At 39.3% G+C, this 22,067-nt stretch overlaps 1 protein-coding gene across 1 annotated transcript in view; it reads left to right on the top strand.

Moving 5' to 3' along the window:
* Nucleotides 1-205: 205 nt before the first annotated feature.
* LOC132828370 (sortilin-like) overlaps nt 206-22,067 on the top strand; it is a 72,216-nt gene continuing 50,354 nt past the window's right edge. The window contains exons 1-3 of the mRNA XM_060845410.1: nt 206-560; nt 12,297-12,356; nt 16,450-16,523. Of these exons, the coding sequence (XP_060701393.1) occupies nt 351-560; nt 12,297-12,356; nt 16,450-16,523 (344 nt within the window). The 5' untranslated portion in view covers nt 206-350. The remainder of the gene's footprint in view (nt 561-12,296; nt 12,357-16,449; nt 16,524-22,067) is intronic.

Here is a 22,067-nt window from a genome sequence, read left to right as displayed (position 1 = left end):
CCAAGCTGCTCTGTGGAAGAAGCAACTGTCCCCTGGACAAACATCAGCCTCAGCACCTGAGGGGAGCAGATGGATCAGATTGCCACTGGCCTGAGGTCGTGTGCGCTGATTGACAGGGAGGCGGACCGATAGGCGGCAAGAAGAGGCGGAGAAAGCTGCTGATTGGCGGGAGGTGTTGCTAGGGGCGGGACGTCCGGTGGGGCTGTGCGGCGGGGAGTGTGTCAGTTTGTTGTTGTTTTAAACCTGCGAGGTTAAGCGATGGTCTTTTTGATATCTTATTCACATTTGTTTATTTATTAGCGAGCTTAAATTTGAAGGCTGACCGGGTTAAAAGGAGGGAGAGGTGAACAATGAGGGCAGTGGCTGGGCTGTTGCTGCTGTCCGTGTTGGCGGTGTTTGATTTCCAGGGCAGGCTCTCGGCTGCAGCAGCAGCGGCGGCGGCGCTCGGGGAGCAGCTGCTCAGCAACGGCCACGGGCTGCACACGAGGAGCACCTCCACCTCCACCAACTGCCAAGAGCGGCAGGGGTTCCAGAGGAATTTAACAGCCCACACCCACAAGGTGAGTCACCGCACGTTCAGAAACCGACAGTGCTGCGGGAAAAAAAACTCAGCAGGTCCGTCGGCATCTTTGCAGAGAGAGAGAGAGAGAGAGAAGCAAAAGTGAGGACCGCAGATGCTGGATATCAGAGTCTAGATTAGAGTGGTGCTGGAAAAGCGCAGCAGGTCAGGCAGCGTCTGAGGGGTGCTCTTCCAGCACCACTCTAATCTGTGGAGACAGAGAGAGCAGAGTTAATATTTCAGGTCCACTAACCTTTCAACTGCCTTCTCTTTAAAAAAAATAAATTGCAATAATCCATGTATCTCAATCCGTTACAGTTGCTCATCACACAGTCTCCTCTTTTCCTCTTACCTGAGCAGGTTGTATCAGTGTTTTGTACTGTAACTATATCAGAGTATGCCCCAGACTCATTTTCTCCCCAAATACCAGAAGTGTTTATTTTTAATTTAATCATCACATGTGAGCCAGCATTTATTGTCCATCCCCGATTGCCTTTGAGAAGGAAGGGGTGAGCCGCCTTCTTGAAGTGCTTGCTTGAACTTGGAGTACAGAAACAGGCGCAGTGCTGCTTACAGGAAGGAGGAAACGTAAAAGCGTGTCAGTGTAGTTTTAAAAATAGCGCTCCGTGCATCAGAATTTGTAAACATGTTCACTGCCATCTTTGCCCAAAGCAGGCCTTTTTAAAAAAAACCCTGATGAATGTAATTTTCAAACGACAAGTCAAGATTTTAATTGGTATCCCCGAGCTTTCAAATCCAACCCTTTTACTATATTTTGATTAGGCGTTTTGGATTTTCTCAAACCACTGTTATTGGGAACCTGCCGTCCAAGTTTGAGAGGGAGGTTATTGGAGTTTCATTTTCATTTTAAAAATGATAATTAAACATCCACTCTCATGGCTGGTTTATGATGCTGAAAAATAAACCTATAATCAGGAGAGCAGAAATTTAAGTGGCTGATTAGATGGTTGAAACAGTATGTGAAGCTTTAGGAATGTGCTGATAAATTTAGATTGTGAATTAAAACTCTTAAATTTTTAGAATTAGTTAAGCTCCATCAAGCAGTATTAAGTGTTTTTTTTTGTTTTGGATTTAATAGCTTGAAAAACATCACTTAAATGTTATCAAGAATTGACTAAAACTTTGAAGAAAGTGAAAATATAGGGGAAACTTATTGTCTATGTTTGATAGCTTCCCTTCATGAGTTATGCTGCAATTTTGATACATTCACAAAACTGTGTTTTAAATTTGTATGTAAGTAGGAGTATAACATTTCATGTCCTGTTTCTGGGTGGGTATCTCATCTCAAGTAGTAAAGTGCTAGAAAGTGGGATGAATGCAGATTTAGAGTATTTTTGTTGGTGCAGGTTTGAAGAGCAGAAGGGCCTCATCTGTCCTCTGATTCTACAGTGCACTGTGTTCATAATCCAGTTGCTGTTTATCTAATTTATGTAGCTGAACACATGTTCATCATCTTGAACTGCCTTCAATCCATCCTTTTTTGAAATTCCTTGCACCCCTTTTCACCTGAGCAAATTTCCTTCTTGCCGTTTTAATGTTTTTAGCTTACCATTTCTGCTTGCTTCTATAGAGACGCTGTCACAATTATTTGCACTTAGCTTTGTTTTACAAGTAGTAATTATGTTTGTTCTAATTTTAACAAACTATATGAATGCATTTCTGAAGTGCTGTCAGTACCCACTTGTTAATCTGCTTCTAGTTGATGCTGGTGCTTTAATGTTGGCACTGATGGCATATAATAATCAAAAATATGTAGGAGGTGGAAACTGTAATTGGAATAGTTTCAAAGCCCATGATATCAAATGTTTAGTCAGAACTAGCTTTAAATTTGGAGATCAACTTTTGTTTGAATAAGTGAATTTGGCTATTCCCTTAATTTCCCTTTTTAAAGTGTAGGAAATATAAAATCGTAAATTGGCAGATGATGATTCTTTAATGCTTAATGTGTAACTTAACTCAATGCAGTTTACCTCAATCTCTGAACAATTTCTCTTGGGCTTTTTAAAATCAAATCATACTTACCCATGATTAATCTACCAATTCTGAACATCCCTGGATGCTATGGCCAATTCACCTAACCTGCACATCCTTTGGACTGTGGGAGGAAACCAGACCACCGAGAGGAAATCCATGCACACACTGGGCAAATGTGCATACTCCACAAAGACAACCGCCTAAAGCTGGAATTGAACCCAGGTCTCTGGTGCTGTGAGGCAGCACTGAGCCACCATGTTGCCCAATTTCATTAAATTCACAGGATATAGGCCAGCAACTACTGGTTAGTCTTTGTTGTTATTGAGAATTTGGTGATGGGCTCCCTCCTTGGACGTTTGCTGCACTTGGGATATAGTTACTTCCACAGTGCGGTGAGAAAGGAAATTCCAGGATTTTGATCTAGTTACAGTGAAAGAATGGTGATGATGGTTTTGCTGCCATTGTCCTTGTAGATAGAAATCATGGATTTGGAAGATGCCTTTTAAGGAAGCTTGGTAAATGGTGCAGTGCATCATATAGGTGCTGTTCAATGCTGCAGTGCTGCCTCAGTGGTGGAGGAAGTGAATATTGAAGGTGTTAGATGGGGTACCAGTTAGCTGCATGGTAATGAGCTTCTTGAATGTTGTGAAGTTGCACCTATCTGGACAAGTGGAAGATATTCAATTCCTGATGAAGAGCTTTTGCCTGAAACATTTATTTTCCTGCTCCTCTGATGCTGCCTAACCTGCTGTGCTTTTTCAGTCACACACCTGACTTGCCTTATAAATGGTGGGCAGATTTTGAGGAGTCAGAAAGTGAGTTAGTGCAGAATTTCTAGTCTCTGATCAGCTTTTACAACCACAGTATTAATTTGACTGGTCTAGTTCAGTGTTTGACCAATGTAACCCCTAAGAGGTTTGTAGTCAAAGATTTAGTGAAAGTAATGCTGTTAACTGTCAAAAGATGATGTTTGGATCTTTTCATTCGAGATGTTCATTGCTGGTACTTGTGCGTTGCAAATGTTAGTTGCCAGTTGTTCAGACCTTGCTGCATTTGGACTTGGACTGCTTCCGTATCCGAGGAGTCGTGAATGGAGCTGAAGGTTGTGCAGTCATTTTTATATTTGTTCATGGAATGTGGGTGTTGCTGGCTATGCCAGCATTTATTGCCCATTTGTAATTGCCCTGTAGAAGGTAGTGATGAGCTGCCTTCTTGAATCACTGCAGTCCTTCACTTCTTGGCAAACATCCCCCATCTCTGACCTTATTGAGGGAAGGCTGTTGATGAAGCAGGTGAAGATGGTTGTACCTCAGATACTACTCTGAGGGACTGTTCGTCAGCTCTTGTATTGCAGTGGCAGCTTCCCTACTTGTGGAACAGGAGGCATAGGAGTCCCATCTGCTGCAGAGAGGTATAATAACAGCTGCAAATGTGTTGCTGGTCAAAGCACAGCAGGTTAGGCAGCATCTCAGGAATAGAGAATTCAACGTTTCGAGCATAAGCCCACATTCCTGATGAAGGGCTTATGCTCGAAACGTTGAATTCTCTATTCCTGAGATGCTGCCTAACCTGCTGTGCTTTGACCAGCAACACATTTGCAGCTGTGATCTCCAGCATCTGCAGACCTCATTTTTTACAGGTATAATAACAGGTTGACTTTGAAATATCCAGCCTGAGCAACTCCCTGCAGTGATGTTCTGTGGCTCAGACAATTAACTTCCAACAATCACAACCATGGTCCTTTGTAGTTGCTGTGACTGTAACCATTGGAAAGATTTTTCCCCTTTCTCTTTTTCACTCCAGTTTTGATTTCAGTTTCAATCATTTCAGCTATACTCTTGCAAGTTATAAACTGGTATGTGGCGGTAAGCTATTGGAAATTTTTTTTTCTGTAAGGACAGTGTAAGCTATTCAAGGCTTTAAAAATTAAATTCTTAATGTATCTGTGATTCTTGAACGTAAATATTTATGCCTTTCAATTGAGTTTGTTACTCTATTGGAATACTTGTTAAATTATAAGTTTGTGATTTTCACTGCAAGGGAAATGCATCACAATTTAAGGTTGTGGTTCAGATTTCTATTGTGATACTCAATCTATTACATTTAGTGTTCTGGAGACCCAAATTCACATCCCACAATGGCAGATTTTGAAGTTTGAATATATTAAAAAAATTCTAGAATTGAGAATTTACTGATGACAAAACCATTGCCAGTTGTCAGCAAAACCCATGTGGCTCAATAATGTTCTTCAGGTAAGGAAATCTGCCATCTCTGCCTGGTCTTGCCTACATGTGAGTCCAGACCCACAGAAATATGGTTGGTTCTCAACTACTCTCTGACAGGCAAACCACTTAGTTCAAGGGGAGCTAGGGGCGGGCAACAAATGCTGGCCAGCCAGCAATGTCCATGTCCAACATGTGAATAAAACAATAAGTATCTGAACCTTTGATCACCATATGAATGAAAGGCAGCATTGATTGAATGTATTTGCCATGTTCATAAGAACACAAGAACAAGGAGCTGGAGTAGGCCATCTGTCTCTTTGAGCCTGCTCTGCTATTCAATAAGATCATGGCTGATCATTTCATGGACTCAGCTCCACTTACCTGCTCTCTCACCGTATCCCTTAATTCTTTGATTGTTCAAAAAAAATCTATCTTAGCTTTAAAAACACTTACTGAACTAGCATCAACCACTACACTGGGCAAAGAATTCCATAGAGTTACAACTCCCTGGGTGAAGAAGTTCCTTCTCCATTCTGTCCTAAATCTGCTCCCTGTAATCTTGAGGCTATGTCCTCTTGTCCTAGTTTCACCTGCCAGTGGAAACATCCTCTAACTTCCATCTTATGTTTCCATAGGAACCCCCCACCCCATCATTCTTGCAGTCTCTCCTCATTAGCCAATCCTCTCCACTCCAGAATCAACCTAGTAAACCTCCTCTGCATCCCCTCCAATGGCAGTTCATCCTTTCTGAAGTAAGGAGACCAAAATTGCATGCAGTACTCCAGGTGTGGCCTCACTAGCACCCTGTACAGCTGCAATGTAATCTCCCTGCTTTTAAACTCAATCTCTTTTAGCAATGAAGGACGAAATACCATTTGCCTTCTGCATTACTTTGTACCTGCAGACCAATCTTCCTTCTGTGATTCATGCACAAGGAGCCTCTGGTCCCTCTGCATAGCAGCATGCTGTAACATTTTACCATTCAAGTAAAAGTCCTTTTTACTGTTACTCCTACCAAAATGGATGACATCACACTTATTAACATTGTCTTCCATCTGCCATACCTATGCCCAATGTATCCATAGTCCTCTGCAAAGTTTCACAGTCCTCTGCACACTTTGCTCTACCACTCATCTTAGTGTCATCTGCAAACTTTGACATACTACACATGGTCCACAACTCTAAACTATCTTTACATATTGTGAATAATTGCAGTCCTAACACTGATCCCTGAAGCACACCACTAGTCACTGATTGCCAACCGGACGACTTTTGAGGAAAGTTATAACTTATAGTTATTTTGGTATTGATAGTTACAGTAATGTAGCTTGATATAGTGACTTAAGTCAGTTGTTTATAAACCACTGTAAGCAGAATAAACACGGTTTTCAAAATTGTAACAGAATAACATTTGTTGGGTTCGGCTACAGTGCGATAAAATTCCTGTCACGTAGGTTTTAGCTGGGCTTGTTTTAAGCTGAATAACAAATGTGTACATGGATTTACTGCTGCGTTGAAGCAGTTGGATCTTTCTCTGTGTACTACTTCAAAAAGTTGTCAGCTCACTATCTGACTCACTGGATGTCTTCTTTCACCTGTTTGATGTTTCTTCGTTTTTTTGACCTAATGGTTTGTTTTCACTACTTTTTCTTATAATTACTTTTCTCTGTCAAATTCCTAAAACATTTTAAATTCATAGCTTTACCAGCACATGAAGTTGATTTCAAACTTGTGAACTTTTCCCCACAGAGTTTATCCTAAAATAGTAGTATGCCTTTAGTAACAAATCTTGTGGGATCGAATTACCAGAGGCTGCAGCTTTTGTTGTGTAGTGAGCCTGGTGATCACAATGTCTCTTTGCTTTCTAAACTTTTGCACTATTGGTTTTGAATTATGGAGAAGCAATTTGACCATGAAGATTATTCATTGCAGTTTGTATCAACACTGGAGGATATTCCACAGAAAGCTATTGAATCCACCCTATAAATGAAGTTGTCTGCAAAGGTTAAACAATTGAGTGTAGCTCTTTCACAAGTGAAGAATGCATTTGCAATTATGCATTATCTTTTCATACCTGCAGGTATTCCCAAATGGCAATTAAGCAGTGGGATTTTGCTTTTGAAATTAGATCACTATACGTAAAGTGAATGAATGACTAGATAGACAGATCTTGTTCTCCGGATTGGCTGAAGGAAGACTGTTGGTTAGAACACCAGGAAGACTGTTTGACTTTCTGAACTGCTAGAACAGATGCATAACTTAGTATTTCATGTGAAAAACGTTCCTTCAAACTGCATGCAAGTGCCAATCTAATTTACATACTTAAGGCCCTCATGGAAATTCTGACTCTGAGGTGTAGGAGTGGTATCAAGTGAACTAACCTGATACTTGTAAACATAGTTACTAAATTAGTGTGTAGTACTTTAGTTAAGCAATTCCACTTTGTCCCATTATTTCACTTGTTTGTTGAACTTACCTATTCAGCAGCAGAATTTTATAATGCATCAGTCTTATCTTCACATACCAGGCTACTATGAAATGGTGCCAGTGTTTGTTAGATTGATTATTGACTTATTGCTGTGTCATTCATATTCTGAGGTACATAGAATTCCGTAAAGAGAGCTTGATAGCTGCTAAGTGAGAATTCCAGTTGTGGTAGCTGATTGTTCTTGTTCCTAGTACTAGGTCATAACTTTATTTTCCCAGTTGTGATGGTTTGTATAATATACAGTAGTTCTGGTAAATTTGGATAAAACAGAAAATGCTGAAAATGTGGGTTATCCTGCATCTGTGGAGAGCACAGTTAATGTTTTATTTCCTGTTCCTACCATTTCCAGTATATTTTTACTTGTATGTTTTTTGTTAATTATTCAATACACCTGCTCAGAATTCACCTGCTAAACAGATTGAGCTCACTTCTCTGACAGTTGATCTCCATCTGTTTGTTTGTAATAACAAAATGTTGAAGTAGGTATATTTATATAAGACATTCTGAGCCAGGAGACCCAAGTTCAAGTTCCATCTGCTTAAGAGGTGTGTAATAAAATCTTTGAACAGTTGATTTAAAAATATCTGAGAAATTCTTTGACTCTAGTGGCACAGAAATATTCAGAAGACTGTATGAACTAACCTGTTCATTTTATATGTCCATTTATATTTGGAATTGGTCACTGGTCAATTTGGAGAAGCACTGGTACTGAAGTGGTGAAATATTTTTGAGTCTCTCAGCATGGAAAGAGGCCATTTGGCCTATCGAGGTGTGCTCTGGAATATCTGAATAGTCTCACTCCTACGCACATAGTCCACATTCCAGCAAAATCTTTCCCTTCAAATAATGGGATTAGAAGAGTTATGTTGAGGACCCTCAAAAAAGTGTAAAGTGTACCTGATGGAATGCTACTTTAACCTTTTTTAAGGGTTAATATTAATAGCTTCTTGAATATAAGCTTTCTGGTTTTTAGCTGGAATACAGAGGCAAAGGTTATGCTGCAATTGCATATAGTTCTGGTTAGACCATGTAAAGTGTTTTAACCCTGGTAGAGACCAGCAACTGTTTTTTATTTGAAATCTGCAAACCTAATTACTTCTGGAAAGAATCTGACTGCAAGTTTGATTTTTTTTTTAAACCAAAAATAATTGTGCTAGAATCAATAGAGATGAACAATAATAATTGCAATCACTTAATCAGTTGGTAAAGGTATTAAAAATATAATTAGCATAGTAATACTTATTGTAAACTGAACTTAAATGTCTTCCTACATTCATTTGATTTCAATCCTGAGCAATCGCAGTGAGATTCTTCTCCTCCTTGCTAACAGCATTCTTGAACCCCAATGATTGCAGCGGTTCAGTAAGGTGTCTCACTATCACCTTCTCAAGGACAATAAATTAATGGCCTGCTATGTGATTTCCGCATGCTGTGAAAAATAAAAACAAACCCCTCAAGTCTGCTAATACACTTTCTTTTTAAACTTCTTCATTTCTTAAGTGTTTCAGTTGTAATTAGTGTTTTGAGTTATAAAAACTGAGGTAATATTTCATGTCTGTGACCTTGCATCAACCCTGAAACATTATCTCTCTCCCTCCCTTTCCCCCCCACCTCCCTACATGTGTTGCCAAGACGTCCTCGTATTACCAACATTTTCTATTTGTGTTCTCTTCTTCCTTTTAGCCACAATCTTTACTGAAAACAGTGACAGTTGTCATTTGTCCAGTATGTTTTATTTTAAATAAATTGATTACACTTTTTACTCCAACTCCATTTAAGGTTATTTTTTGCAAATCTTATCACATGACTTAAAGTTTTGTGAAGATAAATTTCATGACTGTAGATCTAGATTTCATGGCGAGTGGCAGTGACAGCACTCACTTCTGACCTCAAATAAGGTTCCTACAAAGATGTACTTTGTGGAGTGGATTTTCCCTTTTCCTGGTGCAAAGTTGAGTGAGATCTCCAGGCATCCTGCTGAAGTGCTATTATTAATCAGAGTTTGCAACCAATTGCATTCATGTGTTTTCATAGTCAAAAAACCAGGAAGTTAAACACGCTGATCTTCATTTTTTAATTACATTTTGAAGAGGAGAAATAAGACACATGCATGTAGTAAAGGTAGAAGCTGTAATGTCAAGCTTTTCCAATTTCAAAAAAAGTGAAATTTTTGAACATAATTGAGAAATTTGTTGTTCCAAAGGGGTGAAATTATGATTTCAGGGTTACTGAGGTTCATAAGTAATTATGAACTTGTGTTTTAAAGATCTAGTTAATTGTAAGGACATCTGTAATAAGGCCAACAGCATAAAGGAACTGTTTCTTGTCATTACATAATTTGTAATGACTGCTGACCAGGGTGGGTCCAGGGAATACTTTTCAACAGTGCACTCTACGGGGAGGTGTACATTCACTGAGAGCAGCCTTTCAATTTCTGTAACGGAAATAGAAATTGCGGAAAAAACACACCAAATCTGGCTGCGTATGTGTAGAGCGAGAGTCGATAAAGTGTTGTGCTGGAAAATGCAGAGTAGGTCAGGCAGCATCCGAGAAGCAGGAGAATCTTGGTCTTTAGTCTTAATGAAGGGTTCTGCCTGAAATGTCAACTCTCCTGCTCCTCTTACGTTTTCTGACCTGCTGTGCTTTTTCCAGCATAATGCTTTTTGACTCTGGCTCTCCAGCATCTGCAGTCTTTACTATCTCCTGTCTGGAGAGAAGGCAGAGTTAACATTTTGGGTCCAGTGACCCTTCAGAACTGACTGGAGCTAGGAAAAGGTTGGTGTATAAACACTAAAGGTTGGGGGGGGGGGGGGGTGGAAGGGAAGGGGAGAGGGAAGGAGTGAACGATATGTGGAGATGGAGCCCAGAGAGAACAAAACACTGGGCAGACAAAGGACAGCTTGGGAAAATTAATGGCTTCCAACAGTCATAGAGTCGTAGAGCTGCACAGCATGGAAACAGATCCTTCAGTCCAAATCGTCCATGCCGATCAGAAATCCTAACTCCATCTAATCCCATTTGCCAGCACTTGGCCCATATCCCTCTAAAGCCTTCCTCTTCATATACCCATCCAGATGCTTTTTAAATGCTGCAATTGTACCAGCCTCCACCTTTGCTGTGAGTCATGAACTATTTTCTTAAACATTTTTCATTGTTTCTCAACTATCTTTTCCACTAAAGTCCTTTTCCAGTTCACAAGGACACTGGTCCCAGTACAGTCCAAGTGAACAGTGCGTAACATGTGGTAGCAGCCCATGTGAGGACAAGCCCCAATATGTAGGGGTTGGGGTACAGACATGGGACAAGCTGCTTAGCCCCTAAAACTATTGAGCTCTGTATTGAGTTCAGAAAACTGTGGGGTTCCAAAGTGGAAAGTAAGATGTGGTTCTTCCAGCTTGCACTGAGCTTTGCTGAAAAACTGCAGCAAGCCCAAGACACAGATGTTGGCCAGTAAACAGTGATATGTTGAGTTGGCAAGCAATCAGATGCTTAGGGTCATTTTTATAGACAGAAAGAAGATGGCTTGCAAAGTGATTTTTACAACTTCCATGCACCACCTTCAGTTTCCATATTTAACTGTACACATGTGAAACCCAGAAATTCTAGTCACTTTCCTAAAAAGTAATGACTGAAAATGCATAACTGTTTTGTCATCATTACTCTGTCAAAATCTGAACCTTGGAGTTGGAGACTGGATGGGGAGGGAGGAGATTTAAAACAAACTTATCATTTTCAACTCTTGTGTTTGCATTGTAAGAGGATAAGTTATTAAAAGTGATTCAGGACTGGTGATGAGAGATCGTCCTTTCAGAGTGTTGAGAAAGGGAGAAGATGATGTTTTTTGTGCCATCAGGCTGAAGGTTGTAAAAATAACAGCGTGAACTACTGAATCAGGAGGAAGACAAGCTGAGTACAAGAATAAGCTATTGTAGTTCTGGGAAGGGGATGTTTCTTTTTCCCTTATCTTGCAATGATCCAATAAATTTCATTCATTATGGAATATGCAAAAGATTTTTGGGAAAAAAATTTGGATGTACACTTTGGACAGAACTGTTTTGGAATACTATTGGAACCTCCGTATGAATGATCACTTTTTTGAAATAAGTGGATTAAGCGTGAAAATCAGCAGTAAGTAGAACAAAATTATCAGAGGCTGCGTTCTGATCTCAGTCATGTTGATTCTAATGTCCTGCATCTCTTGGTGCTGGGAGATTTATTTGTTTTTGTGATCTCCCACACACTCTTCCCAATGTCAGTTGGACTGTTGAGTACTGACATCTAATGAATGGAGACGTGATGCTTCCTTGGTTAGCGGCTGTCTTATTATAGTCACCTGGAGCATTTGTTTGCCCCTTTGCCACCATTGGCAAGTCTTGATTCATTCTGTCCAGCTCAGGCAGGCCTTATATTAGAAAGGCTGCAAGGAAAAAGCAAAAATTTGTATTTCTAGCCCTGCTGCTCCCATACCCAATGGATTGGACTTAATTTGTGGCTGGTTGAGAGTCCCCACAGCAGCTTATGGCATACACATTGTTGCAAAAATTCTTTGTTAGTGTCTTTATGTATATTGTACGCGATTGACTAAATTTGGCTGGATGTTTGCTTGACTTCACAGTAGACTGAATACTAATTTAGTCTTGCTACATTCCATAACTTTGCCAGAATTAGTCATAAGATGGGACCTAGCTATGCTGATAAACTGTCGCAAATTTTGGTTCATGAACTAAATTCAGTATTATTTTGATATTAAAATAGTCATGGTATGAGATACTGGCTGGTTATAACAAGATGACATTGGATTTGTGACTTTGAAAATGTGTCATTGGTGTAAAATCAAGTTGAGAAATATGGTGAATTAATGCACTACTTGATAGAAAAAATCTTTTACTTACAAATTATTGCCTTAATCAAGCCTACTACAGTGTATAATCAATTACTCTTGTGTTGTCATATTTGTGACGGAATATGTTCCTTTATAATAAGTGCTTAAATATGATTTCTGATTTCTTCCTCCCACCCCTCCTTCCAGTATGAGTTTCTGGATTTGAGTGGATCAGTCACATTAGCATGGGTTGGAGATGGAACTGGTGTAAGTATGATGAGAATTTTTTAAAATTATTGCTGTTGAATTGATGAGTTTTTAAAATAAGGTTTGCAATCATACATCAACAAAGTTTTTAATATTGCATTAATTCTTCAAAATAAAATGTTATGGACCAGACCATTCAAAACATTTTTAAGCAGGCAGCCCCAGACCATAACTTTGCAATTTGTTTCGATAAGTGTACAGTGGAAAATATCCAGAGTAAGCTGGCTAGGTTGACTATGAGATTTAAAACAGACAAAAATTTATTTACAACATTACGCAATGAAACACCAGAGAACAGAATAAAGAACCCCTACAGAATTCAACCTATCCAACTAGACTTAATTATGCTGTTCTGAATATAGTCAACAGTCCCAGTAAGCAAACTCCCTTTTAAAAAAAAACAGGCTAAATGGATCACATGCTTTCAGGTTGAAATTGAGGCTGAAAAGAGAGAGACATTCCACACAGCTCCCTGTTGAACTTCACAGTTGAAGACTGAACTAAAAACTGCTCAGCTCAGGTCAGCTGGGGAGCTGACCGCTCCTCTCACTTTATTCAGGCCACTTCTAAAGTATAACCATTTTGGCCTGAAGTCCCATCCTTTTACTTGTAAACAGAAGGCCTTTCAAAATCCTTTTCATCTCTGTACCAAACCAGGTTGATCAGAGCCCAACCTGGTTTATTGCCCCTCTGATAAAAATCAAGCACAGAGTCTCCTTGAGCCAAGGAACAGCTTTTAGAAAAAAAGGTGACTAGCTCTGAGACAAAAGGAATAATTGCTGAAAGATGGAACCAATTATATTGAAGAATATGAAAAATGTGTTTGATGTTAAACTGATTCTGTATACTGTGCAAGTAGGTGTTCTAGGATGCAACTTAAATTTGGTGTAAAATTGAAGATTTTTAAAAATACATATCGCATCAATAAATTGGTTAACGCTGCCTTTCAGAATTCAGGAGAATTTTATGTGTTGAAGTCTTTCTGTTCTCATTAAAATAATATATTTTAACCAGATTTGTTTACTATTCTAAAAAGAAGCAAGTTTTTAGCCAATCACAGTCAATCTTGATTAGGTCTCCCAAATTGCATGGAGTCTGCAGTCTAGTTTTTTATCATTATAATAAACTGGACTCGATTACTACCTTTATAAGTAACAGAAATTTTGTCTCCTGAGAAAATATTGCGCCAGAATTAGTGTCAGTGCAGTTGGGTTCTATAATCACCAGTGCAGACATTTCTAGAAGCTGTGCCAATAATTAGCAGGTTTCATTTTTGGATTCTTTTAATTGCTACTGTCTGGTTATTGGAACTCCTTGATGATTTGCTTGATAAACTCATTCTATAGCTCAAATAAAAATGGTCAGAATTCTTTCTGCAGATTTTTAGTGCAACTGTCTTGCTGGTGCTTGTGTCTGTGCACAAATAATTGAGGACAGGATCAGGCTTGTTCGCTTTCCACAAATAGACTGCAGACATTCATTGTGTAAGCTCTTGCATAATCGTGAGGTACTGAAAGTTCGCTTGTTTATAAGAATCTTTAGAAGAGGAGGCAGAAAAAGAAACATTATTCAAGTATAATGCAATGAATTTAGTAAAGCTAATTAATAAATGATACTTTTTGTTCAAAAAGTATTACTGACCAGGAGTATTGAGTCTTCAGACTTCCCAAAAATATTTACAGTAGATAGGCTAGACTTTCTTAGTTTAGTACTTGATATGATCATTTTAAATATGATTTGGATCTCTGATACCCTTTTCAGAAGTCTCAAAAGCATCAAATTGCATTTTTTAAGCCAACCAGCCAATGGAGCCATTTTCCATGCAGAATTTCTTAAAACCTGGGTTTGTTGAAAAAATAATTTATTTTAATATATTCAAGTGGTTAAGAAGTGATGAGGCAAAATTTGCTATGTAAAATCTATGCGCCTTGCCCTCTTCTTTTTTTTCCCCATGTGATCTGTGTCAGTAGCCTGACCAGCATTTATTGCCTTTCCCAAATTGCCCTTGAGGATTAGTGAGTTACCTTTATTGAGTCATAGAGAAGTATAGCATGGAAGTAGACCCTTTGGTCCAACCCGTCCATGCCGACCAAATATCCCAACCCAATCTATTCCCACCTGCCAGCAGCTGGCCTGTATCCCTCCAAACCCTTCCTATTCATGCAGGTTTTGGGGATTTAGGTGCATCCATAGTGCTGTCAGAAAGAAAGCTGTAGGGTTCTGAAGTGTGTCAGAGTCATAGAATCATAGAGATATATACAGCACGGGAACAGACTCTTCAGTCTGACTTGTCTGTGCCAACTAGATATCCTAACCTAATCTAGTCCCATTTGCCAGCACTTGGTCCATATCCCTCTATACCCTTCCTATTCATATACCCATCCAGATGCCTTATAACTTTGCAATTGTACCAGCCTTCCTCTGGCAGCTCATTCCATACACTCACTACCCTCTGTGGAAAAAGTTGCCCATTAGGTCCCTTTGTATCTTTCCCCTCTCACCCTTAACCTATGCCCTCCAGTTCTGGACTCCCCCACCCAGGGAAAAGACCTTGTCTATTTAGTCTATCCATGCCCCCCCATGACTTTATAAACCTCTATAAGGTCACTCCTCAGCCTCTGACGTTCCAGGGAAAACAGTCCCAACCTATTCAATCTCTCCCTATAGTTCAAATCCTCCAACTCTAGCAACATACTTGTAAATTTTTCTAAACCCTTCCAAGTTTCACAATATTCTTCTGATGGGAAGGAGACCAGAATTGCACGCAGTGTTCCAAAAGTGGTCTAACCAATATTTCAAGTCTGGGTGGTGCATGGCTTGGAGGGGAACTTGCTGGTAATTGTGATGCCATTCAGTTTGTTCTTTTGGTGGCAGATGTTGAGGGTTTGGAAGTTGCCGTTGAAGGAACCTGGGTGATTTATTGCACTGCATCTTGTAGTCTGCGCACATTGCTGCAACTGACCATCAGTGTTGAAGGTTGTGAATGGGATTCCAGTCAAGTGGGCTGCTTTGTCTTGGATGGTGTTGAGCATGTGTTGTTAGAACTGCACCCATCTGGGCAAGTGGAGAGTATTCCATCCCGTTCTTCTTGACTTGTGCATTGTAGATAGTGGTAGGTTATTTGGAGACTGAGGTGAGTTAGTCGCCAAATTTCTTAGCCTCTATCTCGTTTTAATAATTACTATATTTATGTGGTTACTCCAGTTCAGTTTCTGATCGTGATAACCCTAAGGTATAGTGTGAGTTAAGAATAAATCAGGCTGTTGGGCACACTTTGCCATTGAATAAAATCATAGTTGATCTGTTTGTTTTAAATTCCATATTCCCACTTGTTTTAAGATCAGCTTTGATTCTGTCATCTAACAAAAATGTCTGCCTTAAAACTTTAATGATCCCGTCTGCTCCACCTTCTCAGGCAGAAGTTCCAAAATTAGTCAACCCTCAGAAAAATATTCCCATCACTTCTGACCAAAAAGGGAGATCTCAAGTTTTTAACTAGTATTCTCTAGGTCTGGACTTGCCCTCGAAAATATTTCCACACCCACCTTGTTAAGGGCTTTTGGGATGTTGGATGTTTTCTTGATGTTTTCTCTTTTTTGTTTTCTGCTGCGCAGACTTAAGAAGAAAGTTCACTTATTTGGTTATATTTTTCCAAAAAAAAATGCTTTGGTCATGAACCTTTGAGGGAAGTGTTTCAGTTATATGATTTATTTTTGTGAATTTGTGCAACTTTCAGTCTTGTAAGTTGGTTTGTGTGGGTTGGCATGTGTGACTATCAGAAATGTGATCAGTCAATCAGCTGGCAAAACTGCTTCAATATGCAAAACATTTGAAGAGGTTTTCTGCAGACCTACCCAACTTGGATGTGAGTGGTGATGATTTAATTTATAGATAGTTCTACTTTTAGTTTTGACTCCCATTTGCAGCATGTCTGCAGAGTGCCACAGATTGTCACTGATCTGGTGAGTTCGTAGCAAGCTGTTCTAGTGAGCTATTGGTTAATAATGTGGAAGTATTCTATTGAATAGAACTGTGAATCTGGGGGGAAAGCAACATCAATACATGAGATGAATTTAATTGTTTTCATCTGCAGGTACTCTTGGCATTAACAACATTCCAGTTGCCATTATTGGGAGTTAGCTTTGGACAGTCACGTTTATATAGAAGGTAAAGTGTGTGGGTTCTCACCTTTTATAAATTAATATCTTTGTTAAAAAATATAAGAAGATTTGTGATCTTGTTTGAATTTTGAATAGTGTTGTATATGATAGTTCTTGCCTGAAAGAGTTAACTGACATCACAAGGTAAGCTCTGTTCAGAGTGTAAATGACTGTTTCTGGGAGGTGCTAAGCAGTGCTGTTATCTTCTCCAGTGTGCTTCAAAAATTGTTCTTAGTATTATAATCACATGCTGTTGACACTTATGTGTAATTATCATTTGGTTAAGCCTCTTTTAAGATGCAAAATTGCCTCTTATATGTACTGAAACTAGCTTTATAAGTAATCAACCTATTTACTGTTCATCAGGCTTAAGCTTGCACTCTGTCTGATGTTGACTGAGCACTTTGATCTGTCATGATATCAATAAGCTGGGCTAAATAGCAGTAAGAAGGATAGGGGTGTGACCCAAGATATCCCCGATCATATCCAAAATTAGCAGCTAGTGACAGCAATGAGGACTTGGCGAATTATAAATTGGTGAGCAGTAGTATGATTCATTGTCTTTTATAAGATTATGTCAGCAGTCATAAAATTGACTTTTGTCCATACAGTGCTGGCCTAAAAAAAGTATTCAGTTTATATGAAACCCATAACCATCTGAGGAGAAGAAACTGGGGGAAGAAAAACTCTGGTCAGGAAATTGAGTTTGTATCTTTAAATATTTAAAAACGCAAACAGGCTGTCAGCTTTTATGCAACAGTAAAAAGCTGTAGGAGCCAGAAAAACCCTAAGTATACCTGTAAAAGATCAAATAAACTAAAAAAATTCCAAGTTGGTGAATGCCATGCTGAGCCTCACCAAAGCTAACAGGTGAATGAATCAAATTTGTCTTAGGTGGGATACAATGGCTGGCATTGGACCCCTGTCTTGTTACTTCCCTGAAGTGGGAGGGTGTGAAAATTGTATTTAAAAATACATTTCAAGACTGAGAAGCAAATAGAAGGTTAAAATACCATATTAAGCAAACAAGCAGCATTGATACAATTTTAGGCTAATAGCTGAACTCATCTGAATCATTTATCGTAGAGTTCATACAGGTTATCAGTCACCTAACTAATTTTAAATTTGTAACATGAGTGAGTGTTGTACTCTTTGCTTTAAAAAAAAACTTGGCTGAGTAGAATGGAAGTGAGCTTCTGACAAAAAACTGCACAAATATCATTACTCAAGTTCAAAGAAATGCTAACGCCACTCTTAAAATACAGACTGATACTGTGGAATAAGGTGCATTAGCACTAATCAACATTTCTCACATCTAATTAGAAATGCATGCTTTACTCTCCAAATTCTACTGAATGTTGAAGAATTTCTCCTAGCTCAGAACCAAATACCAGCAATCGTTGAAACTTCTCTCAACAAGAGGCAGACGTTATCAAGCTTTGCTTGCTGAACCTAGAGAATGTATTCCACTCGAGATTAATTATATTTGTGTCCAACAATTTTTCATTCTTGATCAAAAGCTTTGGCTGATTTTTGCAAGTTTGGAGGGATTATTCTGATCTTTCAACAGCAGATAAATCTTCAGAATCTGATTATTGGGTACCCTGGTCATTGTAATAAGATCGTAAGACATAGGAGCAGAACTTCTGCTATTCAGCCTCTTGAGTCTTTCTGCCATTCAATCATGGCTGATAAGTTTCTCAGGAGAAGGAGAGGGCTATAGTTGCTGGAGATCAGAGTTGAGAATATGGTGCTGGAAAAGCACAGCAGGTCAGGCAGCATCATAGGAACAGGAAAATCGATGTTTTGGGCATAAGCCCTTCATCATCAGGCTTATGCCCAAAAGGTTGATTCTTCTACTCCTCAGATGCAGCCTGATCTGATCAGTTTCTCAACCCATTCTCCTGCTTTTTCCCCATAACCTTTGATCCCCTTGATAGCTCTCTGTCTTAAATATATTCAATGACCTGGCCTCCACGACCTTCTGTGCCAATGAATTCTGTAGATTCACCACTCTCCAACTATAGGAGTTTCTCCTTATCTCCATTCTAAAAGGTCTCCCTTTTACTTGAAGGCTATGTCCTCTGGTCCTAGTAATGACCGGGAGTCGAAGGTCGACACATAATACAATCAGTTCAGCTGTTGAGAAGAGTCTGTATACTGAAATATCATAGCCTGTATTGTTGTCTTTGATAGAATCTTAACTCTTTTGCTAAAGGTTGTGAGCAGGTATTGAGGATCCCATGAGTCTAAATCATTACAGCATCAACGAAAGAAGACTTCATTGTCATAACTGTATTCTGCCATGAACTGAGCAAACTGGAGACCCTTCAAGGGAAACAAAGCAGTGAGAGATCCAAGCTTTTGAATTTAGATTGTAGCTACTATGCAGTGCTAAAAGTGCCTAATTATTTATTCCTAATTCTGTGAAAGCGTCCATTGATAATATGATTGCTGCATGATTCCTCATTCTTTAACAACTCTAAATTTGGTATGTTTACAGTCTCCAACTGCAAGGTGTTTTGTAATAGAATTTACAAAAAATGTTTGGTGTGTTTCCTGTGTGCTATTGTGAATATATTGCTATTTAGACAATAATAAAATCTTTGTGTTTGCAATAAAAGCTAGGTTTCCAGTAATAATTTGTAGATTTATTTGTTTTACTTAATAGCTTCTGTCAACTGTTGCAGTGATATGAAATGTCATTTATACTTTTGAACAGTTTTTGAAAATTTTTAGAACTGAATAGAAAGGAAACGATAAATATATAACTCTGAAGCAAACAAGAATAGTGGAATTATGTTAAGATCTAATAAAGTCTTGCTTTAATTTGAGTACCACATATATATCACCTGTTAAGTTTTTATTTATGCTTGAGAGCCAATTTGAAACATTTTCTGGCTAACTATTCACTTTGCTCCTTCTACTTGCAACTGAGAATTAGGCAGATTAATAGTTCATGAAGAAATAGACTATTTGGAATCTGCTATATTGGAACTTATATAAAATTAATTTCTACCATTGTCGGGCACAATAATTTACCCTACCCAATGAGTATTAATTGTTATGACTACTTTAAGAATAAGACCATAAGATATGGGAGCAGAATTAGGCCATTTGGCCCATTGGGTCTGCTGCACCATTTGATCACAGCTGATAAGTTTATCAACCCAATATAAAGTCATGGGGATGTACAGAACAGAAAAAGACCCTTCCACCGAACTCATCAATGCTGATCAGACATCATAACTTGATATAGTCCCATTTGCGAGCCCTTGGCCCAGATCCCTCTTGACCCTTCCTATTCGTGTAACCATCAGATACCTATTAAATGCTGTAATTGTCCCAGTCCCTTCCACTTTCTCTGGCAGCTCATTCCATACACGCACCACCCGCTGTGTGAAACAGTTGTCCCTTTGATTCCTTTTAAATCTTTCCCCTGTCACCTGAAACCAATGCCCTCTTGTTCTGGACCCTCCCTCAACTCCAGGGAAAAGACCTTGTCTATTTACTCTACCCCTCATGATTTTATAAACCTCTGTAAGGTCACTCCTCAGCCTCTGATGCTGCAGGGAAAATGGCCCCAGCCTATTCAGCCTCTCCCTATAGCTCAAATCCTCTGACCCTGGCAGCATCCTTGTAAATCTTTTCTGAACCCTTTCAAGTTTCACAACATCCTTTCTTTGGAGGGAGACCAGAATTGCACACACTATTCCAAAAGTGACCTAACCAATATCCTGTACAGCTGCAACATGACCTCCCAACTCTGATACTCTATGTTCTGACCAATAAAAGCAAGTGTATGTTTCGTCTGTCTTCTCCCTGTCACTTTTGATCCCCATACTAACAGAAAGCCTATCTTTCTCCTACTTAAGTACACTCCGTGACTTGACAGCCACAGCCTTCTCTGACAATACAGATTGATCACCCTGTGACTGAAGTATTTTACTCTCCTCTCATTTCTAAAGGGTTGTCCCTTCACTCTGAGGCTGTTCACTTGGGTCTTAGTAGGCAATGACCAAAATATGATAAGAGACTAAGAGTTCCATCACCTTGAGCTCCCTAATCAAGTCTGCCTCATTATACATCACCAAGTCCAGAACTGACTGTTCCTTAGTGGGCCCGACAGCAAACTGCTCCTAAAAATTCATCTTAGACATTCCTCAAATTTCTTTTTATTGAGAGATTTTTTTTTCCCTGATTTTATTCAGTCCACCTGCATATTCAGTCTTCCATGATTAATGTAATAATGCCTTTCTTACATTTGTTTCTTTCCCACATTCTGACTACTATTACTAGGAGGTTTGTACACAAGTCCCGTCATAGTCTTTTTCCCTTTGTGGTTCCTCAACTCTACCCGCGTAGATTCTGTGCCTTCTGACTCTATATCACTCCTTGCTTTTAATTTTAATTTCTGGATCAGCTAGATCTTCTCCTCTCACTCCAAATTCCTCTGCAGTCCAGATGAGAGATCCTGGGCATCAGGCAGTCAACACAGCCTTTGGTACTTTTGATGCTGGCCACAGAGAACATAGTCTATTCCTCTGACTATATTATCCCCTATTATAAGTACATTTCTTTTTCTTTTTCTCTCCACTTTTGAATGGCTCCCTGTACTATGGTGCTATGGTCAGTTTGTTCAGTCTCCAAACAGCCCCTGCTGTCATTCACGCTGTGAGTGAGAATCTCAAACCTGTTAGACAAGCTCATGGGCTGAGGCTGCTTCAGCACTACCTCCTGGATCCCTCTCCTTGACTTGCTTATAGTCACATCCTCATATCCCTGATCACTGATCGAGTTTGAGGTGGTTTATCTAAGGGCTGTGACTGTCACCTGAAACACAGCATCCCGGTGACTCTCCCACTCCAAAGTTTTGCACTGCTTAAAATTCAGACACCAGCTCATCAACTCTGAGGCATAGTTGCCAAAATAGTTAACAATTGCCACGGATGTGGTCACTATGAACCACAATGGGGTCCACTAGCTCACACAACATGCCGTCACAACATATCGCTCTGCATGTCCATTTTACTTAGTCCTTAATTTGATTTTTAGAAATTTTCTACTGGGCTTTTAAGTTTGCAACCTATAAATATTTCTCCTGTTTACCTTGGTCTGAAAGTCAGCAAGAATAGATTACTAATTTGACTATCAATCAATGAACTTCCAGTTTACCTGTGATATCACTCTTTTGTACTGGGCCCGATTCTGGGCTTCAGTTTGGCCTGTTTCAAAAAAAAATACCATAGAAGCTATGAGCCAAAAAAGGAAGCAAGCAAAAAAGCATCTCTTCTCCGCTGAACTGAATTCCCACACTATCTCCCAATGCCTTTTCACTGGATTACTGAAATTTAAACTTTTAACATGGAGAAGGAAAAAAAATTATAAGTAATGTTCTCGTTGCCTCCAAATTTCATGAATTATATAATCATACTAGGAGAAAGTGAGGACTGCAGATGCTGGAGATCAGAGCTGAAAAATATGTTGCTGGAAAAGCGCAGCAGGTCAGGCAGCATTCAAGGAGCAGGAGAATCGACGTTTCGGGCATAAG

Source organism: Hemiscyllium ocellatum, chromosome 26 (assembly GCF_020745735.1).
Source record: "Hemiscyllium ocellatum isolate sHemOce1 chromosome 26, sHemOce1.pat.X.cur, whole genome shotgun sequence".
Taxonomy (NCBI): Eukaryota; Metazoa; Chordata; class Chondrichthyes; order Orectolobiformes; family Hemiscylliidae; genus Hemiscyllium; species Hemiscyllium ocellatum.
This window is presented reverse-complemented; position numbering and strand designations above follow the sequence as displayed.